The sequence below is a fragment of the Thalassophryne amazonica genome, chromosome 5, assembly GCF_902500255.1.
Source record: "Thalassophryne amazonica chromosome 5, fThaAma1.1, whole genome shotgun sequence".
Lineage (NCBI taxonomy): Eukaryota > Metazoa > Chordata > Actinopteri > Batrachoidiformes > Batrachoididae > Thalassophryne > Thalassophryne amazonica.
In genome coordinates this window covers 31,634,790-31,660,456 of record NC_047107.1, presented here as the reverse complement: position 1 = coordinate 31,660,456, position 25,667 = coordinate 31,634,790, and the positions used below count along the sequence as shown (strand labels likewise).

Genomic DNA, 25,667 nt, shown 5'->3' with positions numbered 1-25,667 from the left:
GTTACAGAAGCAGCACATACAGCAGACAGACGACAGCTTCGCCATAGCAGCCAAACAGTCCCGCTTTACGACATGTTAATAAAACATTAACAAGAACGCCACGCGATAGCTATTTTCCTAACTTGGTGACTATCATGATTCCACACATCACATCAGCAGATTACAAAACTGCCCCCCCCCCCCCCCCGCGCAAATAATGAAATCCGCGTATTTTTCACAGCCCTTGTAATAGGACTAGACTTATGCTGAGCATGGACAAATGGACATACGTATGAAAAGCCTTCGCAATACCCGATGGCCATATTTTGAAGGCCTATGGTAACAAGTGAAGTTGTTCATTGAAGAGCATGGTAGAGACCTCCCTCTCCAGTTATCTTTTTAGCATCGGAGAAGATTTGGCGCCACATGGGTCTTGAATGTATTTTATACATACCACAGGACCCTGTGGACCACTGTCTTGGAAGTGTTTTGAAGCTTCTTTGTGGAAGCTATAGTTGGCTCCTGAAGCTTTGGCGACCTTCTGCATAATCACTTCAGGTTCCACATCCTCTTCTGCTCTGGCATTTATTGTGACATGGGCCCCCTGAAACAGCATGAAATAAAAAGTTCCTCTCACGCTTAGAAAACAGGAACACCTCAGCTGATATCTTTGTTAATAACCACACCACTGAGCCGCTTGTTGCTCGATGCACTGGTTTCAACCATTTGAGTGATTCAAAACTCCTCAAAGCCATTCTTATGAAAATGGCTTATATTTACATGACAACCTACTCTAAGCATCATTAAAATAAAATATCAGTATGCCACACTTTACATCAGGTCAAATTCGTATTTAGTTTATTTATAAAAACGACTGCACCGTTACCTTCAGAAAGTTTGCCATGGAACTGACATGATTTGCACATAATCCTTTTCTGACATCATTCACTCCTTCACCAGTCTGAAACACACAATTACACCATGCACGTTCACTGCATGTTTAAGGACGGCTGCTGCAAGAAGCACAAATGTCTGGCACAATAATGGAGCACTAACCCAGTTGATGAGGACATATTTAGACAAACCAGAATTTGGATCCTGGACCTGGCAGAAAGCATACATCACTTTTCCACTGTTCAGTTCCTCAACCAACTCTTCAAGTCCTCCATCTAAAAACAGACATTTTGTCCAAGTCAGATGGTAACTGTGGTTAGTTGTGCAACTGTGCAAATTTTTTTTGTCTTACAAATGATAGGTTAAGAAAGCAAAGGCAAGCAGTCTGCATGTGTAGATATTCCACTAGAACAACTGTATGCTGACAGAAATTCCTGGGCATATTTCAAATTCATTAATTTATATAGCGCCAATTCACAATGAGATCATCTCTAGGCGCTTCACACAACATAAAAACAGAAAAAGCTGAATTAAAAAATTAAAACACAATAAAAAGACAACCATTAAAGAATAAAAACACATAACACTAATGATAAAACAAGGAAAACAAATGAGTCTTTAAACAAGACTTAAAAGTCTCCACAGTATCCGACTGCCGAATGTGTGCCGGGAGATCGTGCCACAGAGCTGGGGCACGGTAAGAGAAAGCTCTGTGACCAGCAGACTTTCTATTCACCCTGGGAACACATAGAAGTCCTGCACCCTGTGAACGCAGGGCCCGAGCTGGTACATGCTGCAATGGCTGCAATGGCAGACTGCAATGGCTCAAAAAGATTATTCTCAGTGAGGTAGTCCACAAGCTGTCACGGAACCACTTTTTCCAGGATTTTAGAACAAAATTATAGATTTGATATCGGTCTATAATTTTTCAATACACTAGGGTCGAGACTGGATTTCTTAAGTAATGGTTTAATCACTGCAGACTTGAAACATTTAGGAACAAATCTAGAAGTTAATGAGAGATTTATAATTTCCAGCACAGTCAGCCCAAGAATGGGCCACAGGTCCTTAAACAGTTTTGTTGGTATACAACCCCTGGCAAAAATTATGGAATCACCGGCCTCGGAGGATGTTCATTCAGTTGTTTAATTTTGTAGAAAAAAAGCAGATCACAGACATGACAAAACTAAAGTCATTTCAAATGGCAACTTTCTGGCTTTAAGAAACACTTTAAGAAATCAAGAAAAAAAGATTGTGGCAGTCGGTAACGGTTACCTTTTTAGACCAAGCAGAGGAAAAAATTATGGAATCACCCTGTAAATTTTCATCCCCAAAACTAACACCTGCATCATATCAGATCTGCTCGTTAGTTTGCATCTAAAAAGGAGTGAACACACCTTGGAGAGCTGTTGCACCAAGTGGACTGACATGAATCATGGCTCCAACACGAGAGATGTCAATTGAAACAAAGGAGAGGATTATCAAACTCTTAAAAGAGAGTAAATTTTTTGTTTGGTGTCTTTCCAATGAGATTTATAAAGATGACTGACTGAAGAGAACACGCAAATTTCCACAGTCATTGATGATATGGGGCTGCATGTCAGGTAAAGGCACTGGGGAGATGGCTGTCATTACATCATCAATAAATGCACAAGTTTATGTTGATATTTTGGACAATTGAAAGGATGTTTGGGGATGATGAAATCATTTTTCAAGATGATAATGCATCTTGCCATAGAGCAAAAACTGCAAAAACATTCCTTGCAAAAAGACACATAGGGTCAATGTCATGGCATAGGGTCAATGTCAATGAGCAGATCTGATTTGATGCAGGTGTTAATTTGGGGGATGAAAATTTACAGGGTGATTCCATAATTTTTTCCTCAGAATTGAGTGATTCCATATTTTTTTCCTCTGCTTGGTCTAAAAAAAAGTAACCGTTACTGACTGCCACAATCTTTTTTTCTTGATTTCGTATAGTGTTTCTTAAAGCCAGAAAGTTGCCATTTGAAATGACTTTAGTTTTGTGTCATGTCTGTGATCTGCTTTTTTTCTACAAAATTAAACAACTGAATGAACATCCTCTGAGGCTGGTGATTCCATCATTTTTGCCAGGGGTTGTAGGATCAAATAAGCAGGTTGTGTTTTTAGTAGACGTCACGAGCCTCATCAGCGCGCCTAGCAAGATACCATCAAAATCTGTAAATCTGGGTAGCACCTCAGTGGGCGCATCCACCTCCATAGCAATATGCAGTGGTTGGACCAAAGCCTGCTGAGATATGCTCAACCTAATATCCTCAATTTTCTTCTTGAAATAGTCCGACAAGTCCAGTGCTGAAAAGGGAGAGTGAATAACAGGTGGCCGTCCATGAATGAGAAATGATACAGTTTCAAACAAAAACTTTTGAGTTATGCTTGTTTTTATTGATCAAATCAGAATAATCGGCATGCTTTGTAGCCAGCAGTGCATGCTTATATTCTAAGACAGCATCATGCCATGCAAGGTAGAACACCTCAAATTTAGAACTATGCCATTTCTGTTCCAAACCTTGAGCCATCTGCCTAAGGTCACACAAGTAACCACTGAACCAAGGCGACTGCGCCTTGGGAAGGCGTGGCCTTAAAAGAGGAGGTGCAACCTTGAGTGCTGCATTCAAGCCATCCTCAAGACTATCCTAAGCTAAGTGACTACCCTAAGCTAAGCAACTATCCACAGATTGAACATTCTCCAAACCTGAAGCCAAAATTTCAGGCAGTCTGGCTTCAAGCTCAGTCATAATTGAGGGATTAATGCATTGCTGCAAAGATAGACAAGGCTTTCAGTCCACTAAATGTGGCAACATGAATGCAAACCTAATAAATGAGTGGTCAGAGACCACCGAGGCAAGAGGCAAAATGTCGACGTTCGTGACAGCAAGGCCAAGTGTGAGAAGCAAATCAAGGGTATTTCCACTAATGTGTGTTGAATCCTGGATGCATTGCTGGAATCCTAACACATTCACAAGTTCCATAATGACATGCAAAGGGGATCAGAGGGCTTATTTATATGAATGTTAAAATCACCAATAATCAAAATGTTGTCCACACTAGCTGACAGGCTAGAGATGGACTCAACAAATTCATCTAAGAATTCAGAATATGGGCTGGGAGGCCTATAAACGGTGACAAAATAACATGACTGATTTCCATACTTCTGACCCTGACGATATGTAGCATCATGGGCAGAGCGGAGAGTCAGATGCTCAAACGAATTACATTTATGACTCCCAACAATCAATAAGGTAAACCTGGATTTATAAATAAAAGGAACACCCCCGCTTTGCTTCGCACCACAAGACACGTGACTAAATTTGTACCCTGGTGGGCAGGCCTCATTCAGAGGAAGAACAGCTGTGGGTTTGAGCCAGGTGTCACATAACCCAATCATATCCAAGTGATGATCCATAATTAGATTGTTAATCAATAGGGATTTTGAGGACAGTGATCTGATGTTAATGAGACCCAAACTGAAGACTTCTGTCAGACTGACATCTTTGAATAGGCCTGAGTAGCTTAAAATCCACTCCACATTTTCCATCCAGTGCCCGGAGATTGACAGAAACCGCTGTCGTCACATCAGGACTACAAGTCCCAAAAGCTGCAGCGCTCCGATGACGTAAGCGCTGATGCGCTCAGCTGACCAGATAACTGGCACAGACGACCCAGTCCGATGGAATACATACTTTCTCCAAGAGCCTCTGTGGACGCAGCGAGGTCGGCGGAGCAAACCAAGCTCTCTGATAGCGAGAATGTCCCGAGGGACATTATTGTTGTTCAGGGTTTGTAGCTCAACTGCAGAGTAGCTTAGCATGGCGCTAGCCGAGGGAGCAAAGTGCGGCGTCATGCAGTGCAATAAAGGCACTAAACAATCAAAAATGGTTAAAAATGCACACTGAAGGACCAAGAACCACATCAAGTACATACCCAAAGATAAAGAAATTACACTCAAGCCACTAAAAACCAAGTTACAAATGAAAAAACTGGAGAAAAACCAGAGGATCGTCGAACACACGACGCCAGTCTCCTCTCTCAGACTTCCACAAATATGCCACACATTTGAATCTTGATAAGAGCTTACTGAGTTCAGAGTCACTCACCCCCCTTCTCTGCCAGGCGGATGTCATTACTGTTTCCCTCATATGTGAACAAGGCCCTGTGGACAACACCAGATTAAGATATTTACATGAAATGTGGGAAGAAACCCCGTAAACATTTAAAATTGGGACATTTTACATTCTCTCACAACCTTAAACAGGATAAAGTGGATGCCGATTATGGATAAATGGTCTTGGCGTGCATACGATATGTCCATCTGATGTCATTTGATTGAGACTTTAGTAATGCTGCAATCACATGTTGGTTAAGCGGCAGATGGTAAACAGGATGTTCCATTGTTTTCAATGAGAGGATAAAATATATATATATATATATATATATATATATATATATATATATATATATATATATATATATACCTACAACTGACATGCTGACAAAAGATTAAAATACTCAGTTTTTTTTTTTTTAACCGCAACAACAGGGACACACCTCATGTTATTGTACCTTTAACTATGGGGAAACACAGGCAGTGTGAGATGGATTATTTAAGTGTAGGGGTGTTACAATACATGCAGGGTTTACTCACCAGCACAGTTGAGCACAGGGGCCGTGGTGAGAATCCTGACATGTATTTGTATTTAGCCGTATACAACCCCTGGCAAAAATTATGGAATCACCGGCCTCGGAGGATGTTCATTCAGTTGTTTAATTTTGTAGAAAAAAAGCAGATCACAGACATGACACAAAACTAAAGTCATTTCAAATGGCAACTTTCTGGCTTTAAGAAACACTATAAGAAATCAAGAAAAGATTGTGGCAGTCAGTAATGGTTACTTTTTTAGACCAAGCAGAGTAAAAAAATATAGAATCACTCAATTCTGAGGAAAAAATTATGGAATCACCCTGTAAATTTTCATCCCCAAAACTAACACCTGCATCATATCAGATCTGCTCATTAGTCTGCATCTAAAAAGGAGTGAACACACCTTGGAGAGCTGTTGCACCAAGTGGACTGACATGAATCATGGCTCCAACATGAGATATGTCAATTGAAACAAAGGAGAGGATTATCAAAGTCTTAAAAGAGGGTAAATCATCATGCAATATTGCAAAAGATGTTGGTTGTTCACAGTCAGCTGTGTCTAAACTCTGGACCAAATACAAACAACATGAGAAGGTTGTTAAAGGCAAACATATTGGTAGACCAAGGAAGACATCAAAGCGTCAAGACAGAAAACTTAAAGCAATATGTCTCAAAAATCGAAAAATGCACAACAAAACAAATGAGGAACGAATGGGAGGAAACTGGAGTCAACGTCTGTGACCGAACTGTAAGAAACCGCCTAATGGAAATGGGATTTACATACAGAAAAGCTAAACGAAAGCCATCATTAACACCTAAACAGAAAAAAAACAAGGTTACAATGGGCTAAGGAAAAGCAATCGTGGACTGTGGATGACTGGATGAAAGTCATATTCAGTGATGAATCTCGAATCTGCATTGGGCAAGGTGATGATGCTGGAACTTTTGTTTGGCTCCGTTCCAATGAGATTTATAAAGATGACTGCCTGAAGAGAACATGTAAATTTCCACAGTCATTGATGATATGGGGCTGCATGTCAGGTAAAGGCACTGGGGAGATGGCTGTCATTACATCATCAATAAATGCACAAGTTTACGTTGATATTTTGGACAATTGAAAGGATGTTTGGGGATGATGAAATCATTTTTCAAGATGATAATGCATGTTGCCATACAGCAAAAACTGCAAAAACATTCCTTGCAAAAAGACACGTAGGGTCAATGTCATGGCACAGGGTCAATGTCAACGAGCAGATCTGATTTGATGCAGGTGTTAGTTTTGGAGATGACAATTTACAGGGTGATTCCATAATTTTTTCCTCAGAATTGAGTGATTCCATATTTTTTTCCTCTGCTTGGTCTAAAAAAGTAACCGTTACTGACTGCCATAATATTTTTTTCTTGATTTCTTATAGTGGTTCTTAAAGCCAGAAAGTTGCCATTTGAAATTACTTTAGTTTTGTGACATGTCTGTGATCTGCTTTTTTTCTACAAAATTAAACAACTGAATGAACATCCACCGAGGCCGGTGATTCCATAATTTTTGCCAGGGGTTGTAGTATGCACGCAGTGGTTCGGTGCACAGAGCAGCATGCAGAATACATGGTATGATGTTGCACAACACACACACACACACACACACACACACACACACACACACACACACACACACACACACACACACACACGTTTTCATACATCACTGACGTTGCATCTAATTTCCATAGACTGTGTGTCGTTCTTGTTCATCATTGTGCAGGAAGGCGGGTTCTTTCTTCCCCTTCAGTGCAGGTGGTGTGGCCTCACCCCCAGGTTGCTGTCTGGGGGTGAGGCAGTTCAACAGAGAGAAACGGGGCCAGCCAGTTGAAGGGAGTTACCGGATTATTCCACCCAGAAACTTTAGAAGCATAAATCCAAATGGTTAATTTATCCTTTTATTCCAAAATATGAACCTAAATTCAAAAGTGTATTGGTCAAATATTTGTTGTTGAATCACTGACCCTGTTACACATTAAAGTTTATACAGACAACGCCACAATTTTTAACAAAAGTTGGCGTTTTATATGAATTAGTGTGAAATTTCACAGATGAGATGGCCGCCAAATACCCACATTGCGTACAATGATTTTGAATGAGGATTTATGAGATGCTGTCATTTATGCAAAGGCAAAAGATAAAACTGGCCAAATTTTGAAGGAAGTCTGGCTACACACGTTGTGCAACATAAAAACTTAACATCCTGCATAGTAAATTCATCCCAACATGAAAGACAAGTGATGCAATCCAATTTGTAAGTATTTAATAAAAAAAAAAAGGAACTTTACATGTACACTTGGTCCCAGTGTTTTTGTCTGACAGCAGCTCTCAAGCTGCTTACAGATTAAATTTACTGTATTTAAAAACAGAACTTGTACAGAGCTGTGACGTCTAACGACAAATATGAAGCGAACCACAACTTGTGTAATGTGACACCCTTAGTAGAGACGCATGGTTTAACTTGGGTAAACAGGATGAAATTGTACGGTTATATAAATTAAACTGAACAGTCACAAAAAGTTGACTTCAAACCACTGTCAGAACCAAACCATGTGTCAATACAATGCTCTACAAAATTAAAAAAAAAAAAAAAAAAAAAAAAAAAAAAAAAAAAAAAAAGTACGGCCACATCCCTGGTTCTCAAGACCAGGCACCTAAGTGGCTCTACTCTACTCTTTTCTACTCTCCTATTTTACTCTTCCTTTTTAGATATACCTTTGTATCTTGGCATGGTTCCACCTTTGAATTGGAATATAATATATAAGATATAACTTACTGAAATTTCATTAGCTACAAGCAACAACAAGTGACAGAGGCAAAGAGGTGACTGGCCATTCATTTTGAATAATAGCGGCCATTTTGCAACGGGAAGAGAGAACAGTTGCTCTGCCGCCAGCAAGGCAGGGCCAAAATGGACTTGAAGCCTACTTTATGAAAATACTGTGCAACGTAACACGGCGGCTACCAATCAGAATGAAGAGGCAGCTTTACATCAGCTAGTTTTTCACGCCAACAAGTTTATCCAAGATGGTGGAAAATCTGCTTCTCATACATTATATAAAAGTTAGTGAGAAATAAACACTTCTAAAAATAAACAAAAAAAGCTGTTTATGTAACCAGATAACACCACTGAAGTGACTTACAAGACATCTTATGGAGGTGTAGCGGGCACGTCCCCGGAATGCCCATCAAGCAACAAAACCAAGTGCCGTTTCCTTTGCTTGTAGCTAATGTGACCATAACATAAAACAGCTGCATCTTCCAATTAAGTCAATTACTGTCTGTATAATTAACAGAAAAATGACCACGGGGGAGAGGGGTGTCAACTGTCCAAAGTAATGGAGAGTGTGGTAAAGAGGTGAAGAAGAGAGTGCAGGCAGGATGGAGTGGGAATATCTGCAAGAGTGAAGGGGAAAGTTTACAAAACAACAGTGAGACCAGCTGTGTAATCATCTCCCATATGCTGCTGCAGACAGAGATTCTGCTATAACAATCATTATTATCACTTACTGAGGCGTCGCTGGGCCAGTAGCATAAATTTACATTTACGCTACATGTCTATACCTGCCCGCAGTAACAGGCGGGTATCCCAATCCCTGCTGTGCATAAAGTGATGACGTCATATCATGCGCAACCCAAGAACTGTCCGCAGAGAAAAAGGAAGAGGTGAGAAGTGTGTGTTCGTCCCAATATGGATATTTCGGATGATTTTCTCATGGACAGTCCGACAATGAACAGCAGCCAAAGCAGCCTGCTTGATGAGTACACCCTGGCGAATTTGGAGAGTAGCGCGGTACCAGCCAACACGACAAAATTTAAGTGAGCCAACTTTTTATGTACGCGTTTGCAGGGTGTCGTGCATTTTGAAATGACCTTAAATATTGTTAATGTGATTCCACGTTAGGGCTGCCACAAATAACTATTTTCTATTATTTTTGCGATTAGTCGACGAGTCGAATCATACATAATTTCCTCTAAGGCCTGCAGCATTTTCTGAGAAATGTCAGGAGATGAAAACATGAACATTTCCACATCAGTGACTATTTCTTAGACTTCATTTATATCAATCATTCAGAAATACAAACAGTGTGATACTTTATAGTAAATCTGTGCCAGGTAGGCAGTTCTCAAAAACTAAATGTCCATGCTGGAAGGAGACAAGTGAGGGAAGCCACCAAGACAACTCTGGAAGAACGTTTGGCTTCTGTGAGAGGAGAAACTGGGAATAGTGCAACATTTTTATTTTCATCTTCATTTTACATATAGTCCCAACTTCTTCTGATTTGTGGTTGTTTGTTGCATTTCTGAAATTACAGAACTGCTATAAAGAGAAGTGTGAACATTTTGTGTTTTAAAACTTTATGGCGCAAATGCAAACACCAAACTCTTATAAAGAAGGAAAAAATACACAGACGTGCAGGAAAACTTTGATATAAACTGAACAGAGCAATGCAGGCTGATTTGGCTCCCCCTATTTTTTGTATAAATAAATCAGAATAAAATAAGAGGTAACTCACTTTGAAATTAATAAAACATAGCTGCAGCTTATAATAACTTTGAAAAATAAAAATCAGCAGCTTGTATTTTTATTCTGACTCCAGTTCATTTAGTGTGATGAAGTCATTTTTCTTTCTCCTCCTCAGTCACGTTTTGTGCTTGAACACTACATTAAACTTAAGATTGAATAAATACATACCTTTGGAAAATAACAGCTGTTAAAGTTCAGAGTTCTCACCTGCTTTTGTGATCTGTGCCTCTGAACATCAGCTTTTCCACATCAGGGTTTTATTTTTAACTTGTGTATGCCTAATTTTTGCTCAGGTCATTTATATATTCTCATTTTTTAAGGATATTTGACCGTTTATTTCATGTCATGATCTCATAAATTCAGTATATGATGCGCACATGGTGTGAACAGGTCAGTGCCATCACAATCGCGCGGGTAGAGAAAGTGGAAAGAGAAGTAAAGGCAGCTCCACGGTTTGGTTTTGTTGTGTGTGTGTTTTTTTTGTTTGTTTTTTTTTTTTAACATGTTCTCTCGGGTTAAAATCCTCTCTCTCTGCTCCGCGCTCGCTGTCTCAAGTGCACTGATGGTTCCTTCGCCCGCAGTCTGCAGCCAGTTGACTGCCAGCGCGCGCGCACACACACACACACACACACACACAGCTCCGTCAGTAAACTGCCATTTTAAACGGCTTTGAACAAGACGGCCACTGTTTTAATTGGCCGTCTTTCCCAAAATTTGAACGTCCAAATGACGGCAGGACGGCTCGCTGCCTAAAACTATGAATTGTGAGAAAAACAAAGACTTAAATAAAATAAATGACTCGTTGACTAATAAATTAGTTGTCGACGGTTCCAATAGTCAACGTAGTCGTGACTAGTCGACTAGTTAGTTAGACGAGGGCAAATATCGGTCATTTTGGGTGACTGGGCGTGGATGTCGGGCCTCTGAAAATGCATACCGCCCTCCAAAAGCATGTTATTGTATTAATATGTGCAGGATGCATAATTGTTATGGGTTAGTCCTTGATCATCTGTATTACACAAAACAATGGCTGATGACTATATCAAAGATGGGGCTTGTACCAAGTTGTTGACAGTAGTCTGTACAGCTCCATTATCACAGAAAATAACTGAATTGCAACTCCAGCTGCAACAAAGTTATTTTCACCTTTAATATTTTTTACAAACTTTCCTTGTTGTTTGGAATAGCAACAACAAGCGGTTCCAACCTCCTGTAAACCACTTAAATATTTATCTTAATATTGGTAAGTCTAGATAGATAAAATCACTACTTAGGTAGGATGTCACGAAAACATTAAATTCAAGCACAGCTATATACCTTTGCTACCACTTTAATGATTAATTGGATAATTCTTTACTTCAGAGGCTCTTAAATGAGCACAAGGTATTAAACTGCCACTATTAACTGGTAAACAAATGGTGAATAATTTTTTTTCTGTACAAGAGCAGTACAGTGGCTTAGTGGATAGTACTGTGGCTTCACAGCAATCAGGTCATGGGACTTTGCGGAGTTTACATGTTCTTCCCGTGTTTGCGTGGGTTCCCTGCGGCTTCCTCCCACTTCCAAAGACATGCACATTGGGTGATTCACAAATGGCAATCAATTTTATAAACTTTAATTCCAAGGGTTGGAATGCGGGTGCTGGCCTCAGTTAAGGAGTACTTTTCACATTCATTATGTAAACTGTGTTCATACTTTTACAAATTGTGTCCTTAAAGAGAAAAATCACCTGTTTTTGGACTATATGCAACACACCACAGAACAAGAAGCATCTAGTGACAAGTTCTGGCTATATTGGGACAGTTTTTACCATCTCAATAAATAAATAAAAATACATGATGGAGCACTTTTCTAGCATAAAAGAAAAAGTTTTCTCACACTCCAAGCACCCAAAAGGCTCAACTGAAAGAGCCGCTCATTCTGTTTCAGAAAAGGCTAAGAATAATCCAAATAGGTTATTTACAGCATATCATAGCTGAACAACTAAAATCACCTCCGCCACTATTTTAATATGCACTAAGTGACACACTGTGGTGGACCACAAGTCTGCAGTTCAGCCCACTGAACCCAAAGTGCAACTAAAAGGAACAAGTGTGCACAAGATAACAGATGTCATGTGCTGTGTTTTCTGCACTTGACAGTAACAGCAAATCAGCAGTGCAACAAAATTTTACCATTATCACAATGCACGTTCTTGTTTAAATTATTCAGACACAAGTGCAAAGTGCATTAGTGCTGCACAGCCAGTGTGCACACATCCTGACAAGCCTTTTTAAAAAACTTACAATGCAAGTTAATGTTTTAGATGAATTTTGGTTTAGCAATGAAATTGCAGAAACAAGTCAAAATTGTAAAAATAGTTCCAATCATTATTATTGTGTAAAGCACTAAAAATTAAAAAGGGAAGTTGTTCCAGCCAGACTTTTTATTCAAAACTATTTCGTTTATCTTGTTTTCGTGGCTAATTTGTCTGTGATATAAATCATAATATAACTTGCTAATACTCTCAAATCTTATGATAATACTAATAATATCCTCATATTTCCTCTGGAATGTCATGAGGCATACTGCTCATCTGCTTATCACACTACACAGTAGGGTTGCCACGACTAGTTATCAACTATTGACTACAGCAACTATTGAAACAGTCAACAAAGAATTTAGTAGTCGAAGAGTCATTTGCTTTGAACCTTGAACCAATGAAACAGTGCTACGATCCGCTGCTTCATTGGATCATTGCTTCGCTCCTCTTCACAAGCAGTAACTCCGCTTCTTATCCCCTCTCAAAGCCATTAAAATGTTAATCGTGAGTCACTTTTGTGCGGATTAAAGTGACTAACTGGGACACCTGCCTTGCTGCAAGAAAGAAATTAGAATCGTCCTCCGTTCCGTTGCTCCAAAACGCTGCACCGCCGAGTCAAGTTAGAAAGATAGAGTCTGCTCGGAATTATTAATTTCAAAGCGAAACGCCGTTTAAATCAAATGATACCTCTTTCCAAACATTGTAATACAACCAATAAACTGCAATCAAAATTATCCCATTAAATTCAGTCAGGCTCTACCAGTGCACATGCACTGCCTGCCACTGAAAGAAGGAAAATACTTTTGCTGCTGTGTCCACAGTGAAACAATCACAAAATGTTTTGTTTGTCTGATTAACAGTTTTAAGTTAAGACAGTCACATTCTCTGACTGCTGCACGGCCTCATTTTCCCCCTCACTTGCTATAACAAACAGTCTTCCTGCAATGGCATTAACAGACCACTACTCCAGACCAAATCCTCCTCAGGTCCCTTTGAGGATTTTTTTTTTTTCTTCTTTTACACCAGAGGTCTCAAACCGGTTCCAGAAAGGGCCAAGAGAGTGCAGGTTTACTGTGCAACCATCCAGTCCAGCAGGTGATTTAAATGAGTAACTGATTTCACCTGCTCAAAGTGATGTTAATCAGTGAAATCACCTGCTGGAGTGGATGGCTGCACAGAAAACCTGCACTCTCTTGGCCCTTTCTGGAACCGGTTTGAGACCTCTGTTTTACACACAAGCACAGTGGATTTCATGGCAATTTGAAACTTTTTTTAATGTTACTGTACATATTAAACTACCCCAATGTGGCCCAAAACAAGAAGTTAACTGGTCCTCCCCTGTATCTATACATCCATCCATCCATCCTCTACGCGTGCTTACTCCAATTAAGGGTTCAATTGTATCGACTGGAATCCAAATATTACAGCTGAATAACCAGTAGTTTTTAACAGAGCCAATGACAAGCTGCATTAATCCTATGCATGCTAATTGCAGGTAATTTAAAAAATGATACCATGTGAAATCAGCTCAGCCCCATGGGGTGTGCAGCCAGTACATTCTGTGTGCCAGTCTCAAGCCCAGATAAATGATTTGATATAACTTGAGCATAGTATAGCAGTACACAGGGTAAGAAGCACATAGAGCATCAAAAGTGAAAGTAAAAAAAAAAAAAAAGGAGGGTAGAAGGAGGCAGGGCGTTAACCTTAAAGTTTGTCAAATCTCAGCCATACGAGGTGTGCAGCCAGTAGATTCTGAGTGTCTGTCCCAAGCCCGGAAGGGCATCTGGCATAAACAAGCCAAAATGAAGATGCAGAGGACCAATCAAATTTGCATACTGCATCAGTTGAGGCCCGGGTTAATAATGACCACCACTGGTGCCCAACAGGTTGTGGAAATTGGGCTACTGCTGGGAAAAGAAGATGAGGACAACTACAAGGATGGAAGTGAGAGTTGGGATTTTGAATGCTGGCAGTATAACTGGTAGAGAGCTGGCTGATACGATGGAGAGGAGAAAGGCAGACATTTTGTGTGTGCAAGAGACCAAGTAGAAGGGAAGTTGGAGCAGGAGCATAAGCAGTGGGTTCAAGTTGCTGTATCATGATGTGGATAGGAAGAGAAATGGTGTTGGAGTCATTTTAAAAGGAAGAGTATGTTAAGAGTGTGTTGGAGGTTAAGCAAGTGTCTGTCAGGGTGATGAGTGTGAAGTTGTAAGTGGTAAGTTTCCTTACCACTGTTGCTCTGGGGGTTGGTATGGTTAGACCTTACCTGTGTGAAGCGCTTTGAGGCAACTCTGTTGTGATTTGGCGCTATATAAAGGAAAATAAATTGAAGTTGGAAATTGAAGGGGTGATGATGAATATCATCAGTGCATATGCCCCACATGTAGGTTGCAAAACAAAGGTGAAAGAAGACTTCTGGGGTGAGTTTGATGAGGTGGTGAGACCATGCCAAGCATGAAAGAGTGGTAATAGGAGCGGACTTCAATGGGCATGTTGGTGAAGAGAACAAAGGTGATGAGGAAGTAATGGGTAGATATAGTATCAAGGACAGGAATGTAGAAGGGCAGATGGTAGTTTATTTTGCAAAAAGGAAGGATGTGGCTGTGGTGAATACATCTACTATACACCTACTTTAAGAAAATGGAGGCGCACAGAGTGACATAAGAATGGAGGAAGGTGCACACAGGTGGACTACACAGGGTTCTCACCAGCATTATAACAGCGTAACACACCGTTACAGTCATAAAAAAAAATTACACTGCAGTTGGGCTGTTACATTGTTTTTGAGGGTGTGTAACGGGAAAATAATAATTTCTCTATGTTGACTGTGGAACTGCTGGTTCTGACGGAGAAGGAGCGCGTCCACAATTTATTCATCAACCTGTATCAAAGACATTCCTGCCTTTTCTGCTGATTAAAGTCTCTAAACGGAACCCTTTTCCTGCAAGAATTGTCCACCGCTTCACACGGACAGCTTTTATTCATTCATCATTAACGTGCCTTTTTTTTGTGGGGCAGCCAATGACGTGGATCTCTGCCGTGGACTGGAACCTTAGTATCTCCTGCTTCTCTGGTTCCTAAACTAAAGTTAGTGTCCCTCATGAAAATAATAATAATAATAAATAATAATAATAATAATAATAATATACTCTGCTCCGTGTCTATTTTGGGATTTGCTGCTCCAGGCTGAGCACAGCAGCACTTCAGGTGCAAGACTGGGGCAAAAGTAATATTTTACATTTATATCCCTCTGAAACACTGTTGCTTGCAATTTGAGGGCCATATTTAATATTACAGTCTTACTTCAAAGCCACAAGAAATGAAGCATCAGACCAAACATGGACGAGTGTAGAAATGTGTGTCACTGCACAGGAGCTAATTTATACAGTCCCCAAACCCCCGGCTTCTTAAGGTGATTTTTCCATCCCGTTACGCTGAGAAAAAAAAAAAAAATCCTGTTGCAAACCCTGCTACATTCTTTGTAGGAGATGCAAGCTCAAGGAAATTAGAGGCTAAAGTGGTGGCAGGAGACAGTGTAGTTAGACAGCATCAGATGATGGTTTGTAGGATGACTTTAGAGGTGAAGAAGAAAAGAGTGAGAGCTCAACAAAGATCATACGGTGGAAGGTGAAGGAGGAAGACTGTTGTGTGAAATTCAGTGAGGAGATGAGACAGGCCCTGGATGGAGGAGAAACAATTTTCAACCACTGGAAAAGTACTGCAGATGTGGTGAGGGAGACAGCTACGGAGGTACTAGGTGTGACATCTGGACAGCAGATGGAAGACAAGGAGACTTAGTGGTGGAACAAAGATGTCTAGGAAAGCATAAGGAGAAAGAGGTTTGTGAAAAAAACAATTGGGATAGTCAAAGAGAAGTAGCCAAGAGTACAAGGAGATGGGACGCAAGGCTTAAAGAGAAACTGAAAAAGCTAAAGAAAAGGCATATTGATATGCGAGGAGAGTGTGTTGAGAAGGTGGAGGGAATATTTTGTGGCACTGATGAATGAAGAAAATGAGAGAGAAAAGGCAAGATGATGTGGAGAGAGTAAATCAGTAAGTTCAAGAGATTAGTAAGGATGAAGTGATGGCAGCTATTAAGAGGATGAAGAGTGGAAAGGCAGTTGGTCCAGATGACATTCCACTGGAGGCAAGGAAATGTGTAGGAGAGATGGCACTCGAGTTTCTAACAAGGTTCTTTAATAAAATCTTTGAAAGTGAGAGGATGCCTGAAGAGTGGAGACGAAGTGCGCTGGTTCCCATTTTTCAAATTGCTTTTGGAAATCATGGACGTTGTGTCTTCCGGACAAAAGAGGAAACTGACCATCCAGGTTGTTACCAGCGCAAAGTTCAAAAGCCAGCATCTGTGATGGCATGGGGGTGTGTTAGTGCCCATGGCATGGGCAACTTACACATCTGTGATGTACCAACAATTCTGAAAGGTCCATCCAGGTTTTGTTGCAAAACATGCTACCATCCAAGCAATGTCTTTTTCAGGGACGTCCCTACTTATTTCACCAAGACAATGCCAAGCCACATTCTGCATGTGTTACAACAGCGTGGCTTCATAGTAAAAGAGTGCGGGTACTAGACTGGCCTGCAGTCCAGACCTGTCACCCATTGAAAATGTGTGGCGCATTATGAAGCACAAAATACGACAGAGACCCCGGACTGTTAAACAACTGAAATCGTACATCAAGCAAGAATGGGAAAGAATTCCACCTACAAAGCTTCAACAATTAGTGTTCTCAGTTCCCAAACGTTTACTGAGTGTTGCTAGAAGGAAAGGTGATGTAACACAGTGGTAAACATACCACTGTCCCAGCTTTTTTGAAACGTGTTACAGGCATCCATTTCAAAATGAGCAAATATTTACACAAAAACAAAAAAGTTTATCAGTTTGAACACTGAATATCTTGTCTTTGTGGTGTATTCAACTGAATATAGGTTGAAGAGGATTTGCAAATCATTGTATTCTGTTTTTATTTACATTTTACACAATGTCCCAACTTCATTGGAAATGGGGTTGTAGAAGCTAGGCTGAGAAAACAGGCGAAGATTACTGAGCAGCAATGTAGAGTGGCAGAGAAGATTGTGGGATAGTACAGGACATGCACAAGGATGGAGTGGCAGCAGTGAAATGTGCAGTAGGAATGACAGACTCATTCTAGGTGGAGGTGGGATTACACCAAGGATCAGCTCTGAGTCCCTTCTTGTTTGCAGTGGTGATGGACAGGTTGAGGGATGAGATCAGACAGGAATCTCCATGGACTGATGTTTGTAGATAACACTGATTTGTAGTGACAGTAGAGAGCAGGTTGAGTCTAGCCTGCAAAGGTGGAGATATGCTCTGGAGAACAGGGGACTGAAAGCCAGTATGAGCAAGACTGAGTACACACGTGAAAGAGAGGGAGCCCGTGGTGAAAGTAGATGAGTTTAAATACTTGGAGTCAACTGTCTAAAGTAAAGGAGAGTGTGGTAGAGAGATGAAGAAGAGAGTGCAGTGAGAGTGAGTGATTTGAGACCAAAGAATATCTACAAGAGTGAAGGGGAAAGTTTACAAAACAGTAGGGAGACCAGCTACACTGTATGGCTTGAAGGAACAAACAAAAAGACAGGAGGCAGAGCTGTAGATGTTGCGAATGTATTTGGGAAGGATGAGAATGGACAGGATTGAGAATGAATATATCGAGGGACAGCTCAGGTGGAAACAACATCAGAAAGGGGAGGCTGAGATGGTTTGGCCATGTGCAGAGAAGGGACCCAAAGTATATAGGGAGAAGGATGCTGAGAATGCAGGCACCAGGCAGGAGGAGAAGAGGGAGGCCAAAGAGGAGGTTTATGGACGTAGCGAGGGAGGACATGCAGGTGGTTGGTGTGACAGAAGAAGTTACAGAGGACATGGTGAGAAGGAAAAGACTGACTGCTGTGGTGACCCCTAACAGGAGCAGCCAAGAGAAGATACCATTTGCAATCAGTAAAAACAACTCTGCAATATGATTCATTCCCCACATCCCCCCTTACCATGGATACATGCCCTACCAGTCATCCAAAAATTTATATAAAAAGGAATTAATAATAATACAAATTGAAAACAAACCCATACTGGCTTTCAGCTATGGTTTGCTTGTAGTACAGAGTGAAAACTATTCACAAGCTGTATCATTTTGGTTAGAATATGAAGGCAGTGAGAACATGCTCCCTGAGCAATTAATTCTTCTCATTAATTCAGGTCATTGTTAAACACCCCTAAAAGATTTTATATTCACTTCCAGGAAAAATCACCAAACTTCACTCCTCTTACCAGGAAGTGGAAGAAGCAACAGCTTCACTTTGGTCAACTAAACAATACTCAAACCTCAAAAAAACCAAAACAAAAAAAAAAAACAATAAAATAAATTATATACCGAACCTCAACATAAAAAAACTAAAAACAGCTTATCGATATTCATGAAGTAGTTAATTTTTACATGTCGTTACTGATTTGGTTAATCCATAAGCCAAACCAGTGAGAGACAAACCAACATGAGACTGGCAAGAAGGATTAAAAAATAAATAAATAAAAATAAAAAAAATACTGTTAATTTCTCAAACCGAATTAAAGACATTATTTATTCAGAATAGAGGTGACGTAAGAAACATCAAGTTCAACTTTACCGAACATGAGGATTTACCTGACGACTGGGTGGCTCGATGCTTATGCTAGCAATGTCTCTTAAGGGGACCGTAAAGAATTTTAAAATACTTTTTCTTACCAGTTGGTGCTGGATTTTTCGTTAACCACTTCTTGATATGCTGCCGTTAATGCAGACCCATTTTTGCTGAGGTTTACTGCCATCGTCACTCTGAGCTAGCCAGCTAGCTATCGCCCTTCCTACTGGGGAGAAGCGGTGATGACGCTGGCTTTTCAACTTTGTTGCCAGTACTCACTACAGAAACAAGCAGCCGTATGTATTAAAACCATAGGCTGTATATAAAACAAACATCAAGAAATGGCCACTATAGCTGTTGTATTATTTAATTTCTCATTGTTACAAAAATACCCACAAATTCTTATCTGCGATTTTATTGCTCAATAACAAATTATGCTGTGCATTTCCTCTGTGAATTTTGCATTTACAATATCTAGTGAAAGTTATGAAATAGTGCAGGAGATAACTGAAACAATCTTTCAAATGGTGATGCAAGCACCATAATTGGCACAAATACTCCTCCTTATTACTCTTTTGAAAAAGCAGAGTGTCCACTTGAATTTTCAAGAGGCATCCAGAAAGGGGTCGTTTGAAGAGTTGCACAGTGGTCAAAATTTATAAATGTTCCAATCATATTGAAGACTATACCACATTATTTGCCTGATCATAAATATTCCAAACAAGGTATAGTTTTGAACTAACTATGACTGAATTCTATGGAGTTATGGGGTAAAAACAGCAAAAATGGTGACAAAGGTCAATTTCATTTTGTACAGGGGGACAAAGTTAAAGTTGCTCCAGTTTTGGTAAAAAGTGATGCAAATTATTGGTTGAGCTAATAGATTTAATAAATTGAATAGTTTTGTCCATGTTGAATGTTTGGTGTTCACAGTAAAGTTCAAACAATGTTGACATCCATTGGATTCAACGGCATACAACATGTTACCCTGTAATATAATAACTAAGCATGACACATGATGCAAATTATTCCTTTTTAAAACTCTATTTGCTCAACCAATAATACAGTCTACAACCATAGACTATATGGCTACAACTTGAGAACCAATGAATTTTTCAGTTCCAAACTTTTGTAGTATTTACTCAGCCATAAGATCTCAGACAGGCTTGACATAGGTCAAGGTCACAGGTAGGGCAGTCATTAAATTTCTACTTTTAGAAATAACTTCTCTCCTAATTATGAGGTCAGTGTAATGTCTGATCTCTGTGAGATCTATTTGATAACATAAAAGTTTAACCATTACTATTTCAGTGTACGGAACCAACCCCAATATGTAAGTGAATTTTGAACATAAATTCACAAACGCAAACCACAATAGCTGATATTTATGTTCTGTGCACAAGCCTTTCAGGATTAACACCAATTTATTGCACAATTCTGGAAGTACAAGAGTATCACTTGACTCACTTGGGTACTTCTTTGCAGCTTTTGTTGAGTTTCATAAAGCTTTTGATTCAACTGGCTGGACTGATCTCTTGGATATTTGAAGAATTCATAAGATCCCACAGACGTTGCTGGACATCATAACCAGCCCATACACAGTTACTGTGAGTGCTGTGCCGAGCAGGGGCAAAAACTCCTGAAATTTTCCCAGTACAGTCTGGTGGTCATCAGGGATGGGTTTTGGCCCCTACACTGTTCAGTGCTTGCATGGACGAGCTGTTGGATAGGGTTGTGGAAATCAGAGGCTTAGGTGGCTCTAGTGGAGAGAAAAGGTTTGCTGAGTTTGACTTTGCAAACAATGCTGTGCTCTTTTTAGAAGTAATGGATACAATTACAGCACTTGAGAAGCCAGTGACAAATGGGAATGCCTGTATTTGCGATTGACCTGGATCAAAACTAAGATTTGGACTTTTAACTTCCTGCACTAAGCCATCAGAGTACATCGTACATCTCTATCATGTGAAAGTGATTAACTGGTAGACATTCACTTATCTCAACAGCCATGTCTCTGAGTCCTCAATCTTTGAAATTGAGAGATGCCTGAGAAGAACTTATGGAGTCATGCAGTTGCCTGCTGAAAAAGTTCCAAGTCTTTAGGACCCTGGTGCAATTAGGTATGTAATCCTACGGCTCATTGATCCTACGGCTCCTTGCAAATGGTGCAGCAAGGCAAAACACAAAATCATAAATGCTGCAACAACATAACAGCGTCCAGGTAAAGCAAAAGCACTGTCAAACCTTGCTGCAGTTCAGACCCTTGGCACCACATGCGGGACGAAGATGGTAACTAAAAAAAAGTAATGGGAGGGGGGCACTTTAAGTTGCACATACATATCAAACTGATGTATGGTCCTATATTGAAGTACTGTCTTGTGATTAAAACTGATGTGACAATAATGATGGTAACATGAAATGGGGGTCATGAATACATAAAAATTTCCATGTCACTGAGAAAAAAAAACATTAAATCAAATCAAATCAATTTTATTTATATAGCACCAAATCACAACAACAGTTGCCCCAAGGCGCTTTATATTGTAAGGCAAAAGCCATACAATAATTACAGAAAAACCCCAACGGTCAAAACAACCCCCTATGAGCAAGCACTTGGCGACAGTGGGAAGGAAAACTCCCTTTTAACAGGAAGAAACCTCCAGCAGAACCAGGCTCAGGGAGGGGCAGTCTTCTGCTGGGACTGGTTGGGGCTGAGGGGAGAGAATTAGGAAAAAGACATGCTGTGGAAGACAGCAGAGATCAATCACTAATGATTAAATGCAGAGTGGTGCATAGCCTGAAAGCCGAAGGCTCTGCCTCCCATTCTACTCTTAAAAACCCTAGGAACTACAAGTAAGCCTGCAGTCTGAGAGCGAAGCGCTCTATTGGGCTGATATGGTACTAAGAGGTCCCTAAGATAAGATGGGACCTGATTATTCAAAACCTTATAAGTAAGAAGAAGAATTTTAAATTCTATTCTAGAATTAACAGGAAGCCATTACAAATACAATATCTTCAAAGACTTCAGTCTATCAGTTACAGAAGTTCACTGCACATCAAGAGCAGGTTTTAGCCTAGTAGGACCAATGGCCCAGGCCCATAGGATCAAAGACTCTTACGATTATTGAATTGTCCCACCGGTGCTTCCTGTGTGTTTGTGATATTTAGATGCTACCCTAACTAGATGTCTTTGGCACTAAATTTCTTTGAAGGATCTTGGGTACCACTGGAATGACTGTGTCAAACAAGCAGTGACTTAAGAGTATGCCTTACCTGATGAGGGAGCATCAGCTATGACATTGTGGCCATATGGGGCATGATCCAGCAGATGTAGAAGGACAAAAGAGTGCTCACATTTTATTTAACTGTTGTGGATAGATGTTTTTTTTGAGAGGTGGTAACAGAGTGGTTGTCTGCCTGGGCAGATCCCATGCAGAACCCAGACTGGTTCCATGGTGTGTTGGATGCAGTGATCTGGCATCACTGGCAGATCGCTGCATCTAATCATTGATGGGCAAGATCATCAGTAGTCTGTCATTTGTACTGACCATGCTACTTTAGAGGTACAGGGCATCTGGAAAGTATTCACAGCATTTCAACTTTTTCCATTTTGTGCTCATTAGTCTTAATCCAAAATGGATGAAATTCATTTTCCCCCTCAAAATTCTATTCACAACACCCCATAATGACAATGTGAAAAAAGGTTTTTTTTTCTTTGTGCAAACTGATGAAAAATAAAATGGAGTCAGTGGTACACTGACAAGACTTGTCAAAATGTCTTTTTGGTCTTTACAATGGTGAGCGGCTCATCGTATTGTAGGATAAAATCAAGATTTTATATCATAATGTAGGAACGTACATGCCTCTGTGAGATCAAAGCTTTACTTTCGGTTTTTGCTACCAGGCGGTCCATCTTGAAGCAAAGATCACAACAATAACAAAGCTGCACTTCCCTTTTTTGACACCAGGGGCCTGTACTACGAAGCGGGGTTAACTTACTCAGATGTAACCCAGGGTTAACTTCTTAAACTGGGGTTGACAAAACCTGGTGTTCTCAAGTGGTGTTAATCGGTACTACGACACTGATTAAGATGTTGATTTGTTGAACCTGTGTTAACCTAATTGGAGTTTGTGCACGTTCACATAAAAGGGGCAGGTTGCAGCGCACGTCACCATTTTTCAACGATGGCGCAGTCACCTTACTTTACCGAAGAAGAATGCACGATTATTATGCGGAACTACGAGGAATTTAAATTGACGTTAAGGGGGAAATCGAACACATCGTCTGCCAATAAAGCAAGACGGGCTTGTTGGCAACGTATTGCTGATCGGGTAAATGTGTAAGTACAATTCAATTGTTCTCCATATCTGTTACAGATGATTAACCTGTGGAATGTCTGATATGTGGAAAATAATGACCTTCTTTCATTAATTACGCCCAGATGCAACACGATTCAGAAGTGGGCATAGGCCTACTAATAGATGTTAGGTTAATTTAATGTTTCCTAAATAGGTTACCTCTCTAAGGATTTAAAGCCATTAATGGTCATTCTGTTAACATAGTTACATATATATCACTTTGGCATGAAGGTTCTCCAACAGGACAGCCCCATGTGGGGAGAAAAAGAATGTGAAATATGTAATTATAGTAATTGTATATTAGAATATTTAGAAAAATCACCCAAACCAAAGCAACCCTTATGTGGCTGAAATAAGTGAAAAGAAGGTGAGCTTAGAGTGGACTACACGATAATGGGTATATGAAATAGGTCGACTAGAACGGCTATACCTGCACATTGATACTGTGAAAAGATTTGCGATTGACATAATCGCCCTCGTGCTCTCCCAGGGGTGCACTGATTGGGATTTGCGTGCAATCAATGGCTCCTATTACTCTTGGGAAACCTAGGAGAAATTGTTATTGATAAGCCCCACTTCGCCTAATTAATGGACATGCATTAGACCTATTTTGATATTAGTAATTACCCGCGATTGCATAAAACCCTTCTTTGATTTGCACTGCGGATAAATGGCCAGGGAAAACGACAAATGCATCCAACAGTTTAGATAGAGCAAGTACTACCTTGAGAATCATACGACATACAGTATTCTTGCTCAGATGTTCAGCATCACCGATGGAATACATAAATTGTCCATCAATCTAAGCACAAGGCACATTATCTGCTCGATCGTCAGGGCATTGCTACGATGGGTGATGTTACAGACGTCTGGCCGAGCTGAGAATCTATATCTTTCATGGAGAATATCGTCCGGGTATGTCAGCGGATTCTGGCGATCTTTAAAAACCCTCGCCCTGTGAAGAGAGCCCCTCACAATTTGTGCCCCAATATCAAACGGATCATCCAAGTAGGCCGACATTGTCTTCGGAGTGATTGAAGGTGGATGGGCGGTACTTAAAAAGGGAGTGGTTAAGCGAAAACCTCAAGCTAACCTAGAACATAACCTGCTCGGAGCAGGTTTGGCACGCAGCGTAAATTGCCATGGCAGCATACCTCGATCAAAACCTATCCACCTTTCGTAGTACGGGTTAACCGGGAAGTTACTCCACACGTCATCAACTTACTCCCGAAGTTACCATGATAAGCCAGTAACACCGCTTCATAGTACAGGCCCCAGGTAGTGCCATCTTATAACAGAAAGCTATAATTCTGGTTTTGGCCACCAGGTGGCTTTGTTTATTTTCCTAAATTTTCTAAGTTAGACCCAATTATCAGTGGTAAATATCACTGAAACTAACAAAAAATAGACTTATAGACACAGCCACTATGCATGCTTTGACCAAATTTCATGTCAATCAGACAGTCTTGTTAAATTACTCAGACAAGACTAAAAACTACAACCCCAATTCCATTGAAGTTGGGACGTTGTGTAAAATGTAAATAAAAACAGAAGATAATGATTTGCAAATCCTCTTCAACCTATATTCAATTGAATACACCACAAAGACAAGATATTTAATGTTCAAACTGATAAACTTCGTTGTTTTGTGCAAATATTTGCTCATTTTGAAATGGATGCCTGCAACACATTTTAAAAAAGCTGGGACAGTGGTATGTTTACCACTGTGTTACATCACCTTTCCTTCTAACAACACTCAATAAGCGTTTGGGAACTGAGGACACTAATTGTTGAAGCTTTGCAGGTGGAATTCTTTCTCATTCTTGCTTGATGTACGACTTCAATTGTTCAACAGTCTGGGGTCACTGTTGTCGTATTTTGCACTTCATAATGCGCCACACATTTTCAAAGGGGCAACAGGTCTGGACTGCAGGCAGGCCAGTCTAGTACCCGCAGTCTGTTACTACGAAGCCACGCTGTTGTAACACATGCAGAATGTGGCTTGGTATTGTCTTGGTGAAATAAGCAGGGACTTCCCTGAAAAAGACGTTGCTTGGATGACAGCATGTGTTGCTCCAAAACCTGGATGTACTTTTCAGCATTGATGGTGCCATCACAGATGTGTAAGTTGCCCATGCCATGGGCACTAACACACCCCCATACCATCACAGATGCTGACTTTTGAACTTTGTGATGGTAACAATCTGGATGGTCTTTTTCCTCTTTTGTTTGGAGGACACGAC

At 40.3% G+C, this 25,667-nt stretch overlaps 1 protein-coding gene across 2 annotated transcripts in view; it reads right to left on the bottom strand.

Moving 5' to 3' along the window:
* dbnlb (drebrin-like b) overlaps positions 1-19,349 on the bottom strand; it is a 38,831-nt gene extending 19,482 nt beyond the window's left edge. For both annotated transcript variants that reach the window (XM_034169900.1, XM_034169901.1), the window contains exons 1-5: positions 19,173-19,349; positions 5,010-5,065; positions 1,036-1,148; positions 866-940; positions 434-583 (exon numbers count right to left, since the gene is read on the bottom strand). In XM_034169900.1, the coding sequence (XP_034025791.1) occupies positions 434-583; positions 866-940; positions 1,036-1,148; positions 5,010-5,065; positions 19,173-19,255 (477 nt within the window). In that variant the 5' untranslated portion in view covers positions 19,256-19,349. The remainder of the gene's footprint in view (positions 1-433; positions 584-865; positions 941-1,035; positions 1,149-5,009; positions 5,066-19,172) is intronic.
* Between the last annotated feature and the right edge of the window lie 6,318 nt (positions 19,350-25,667).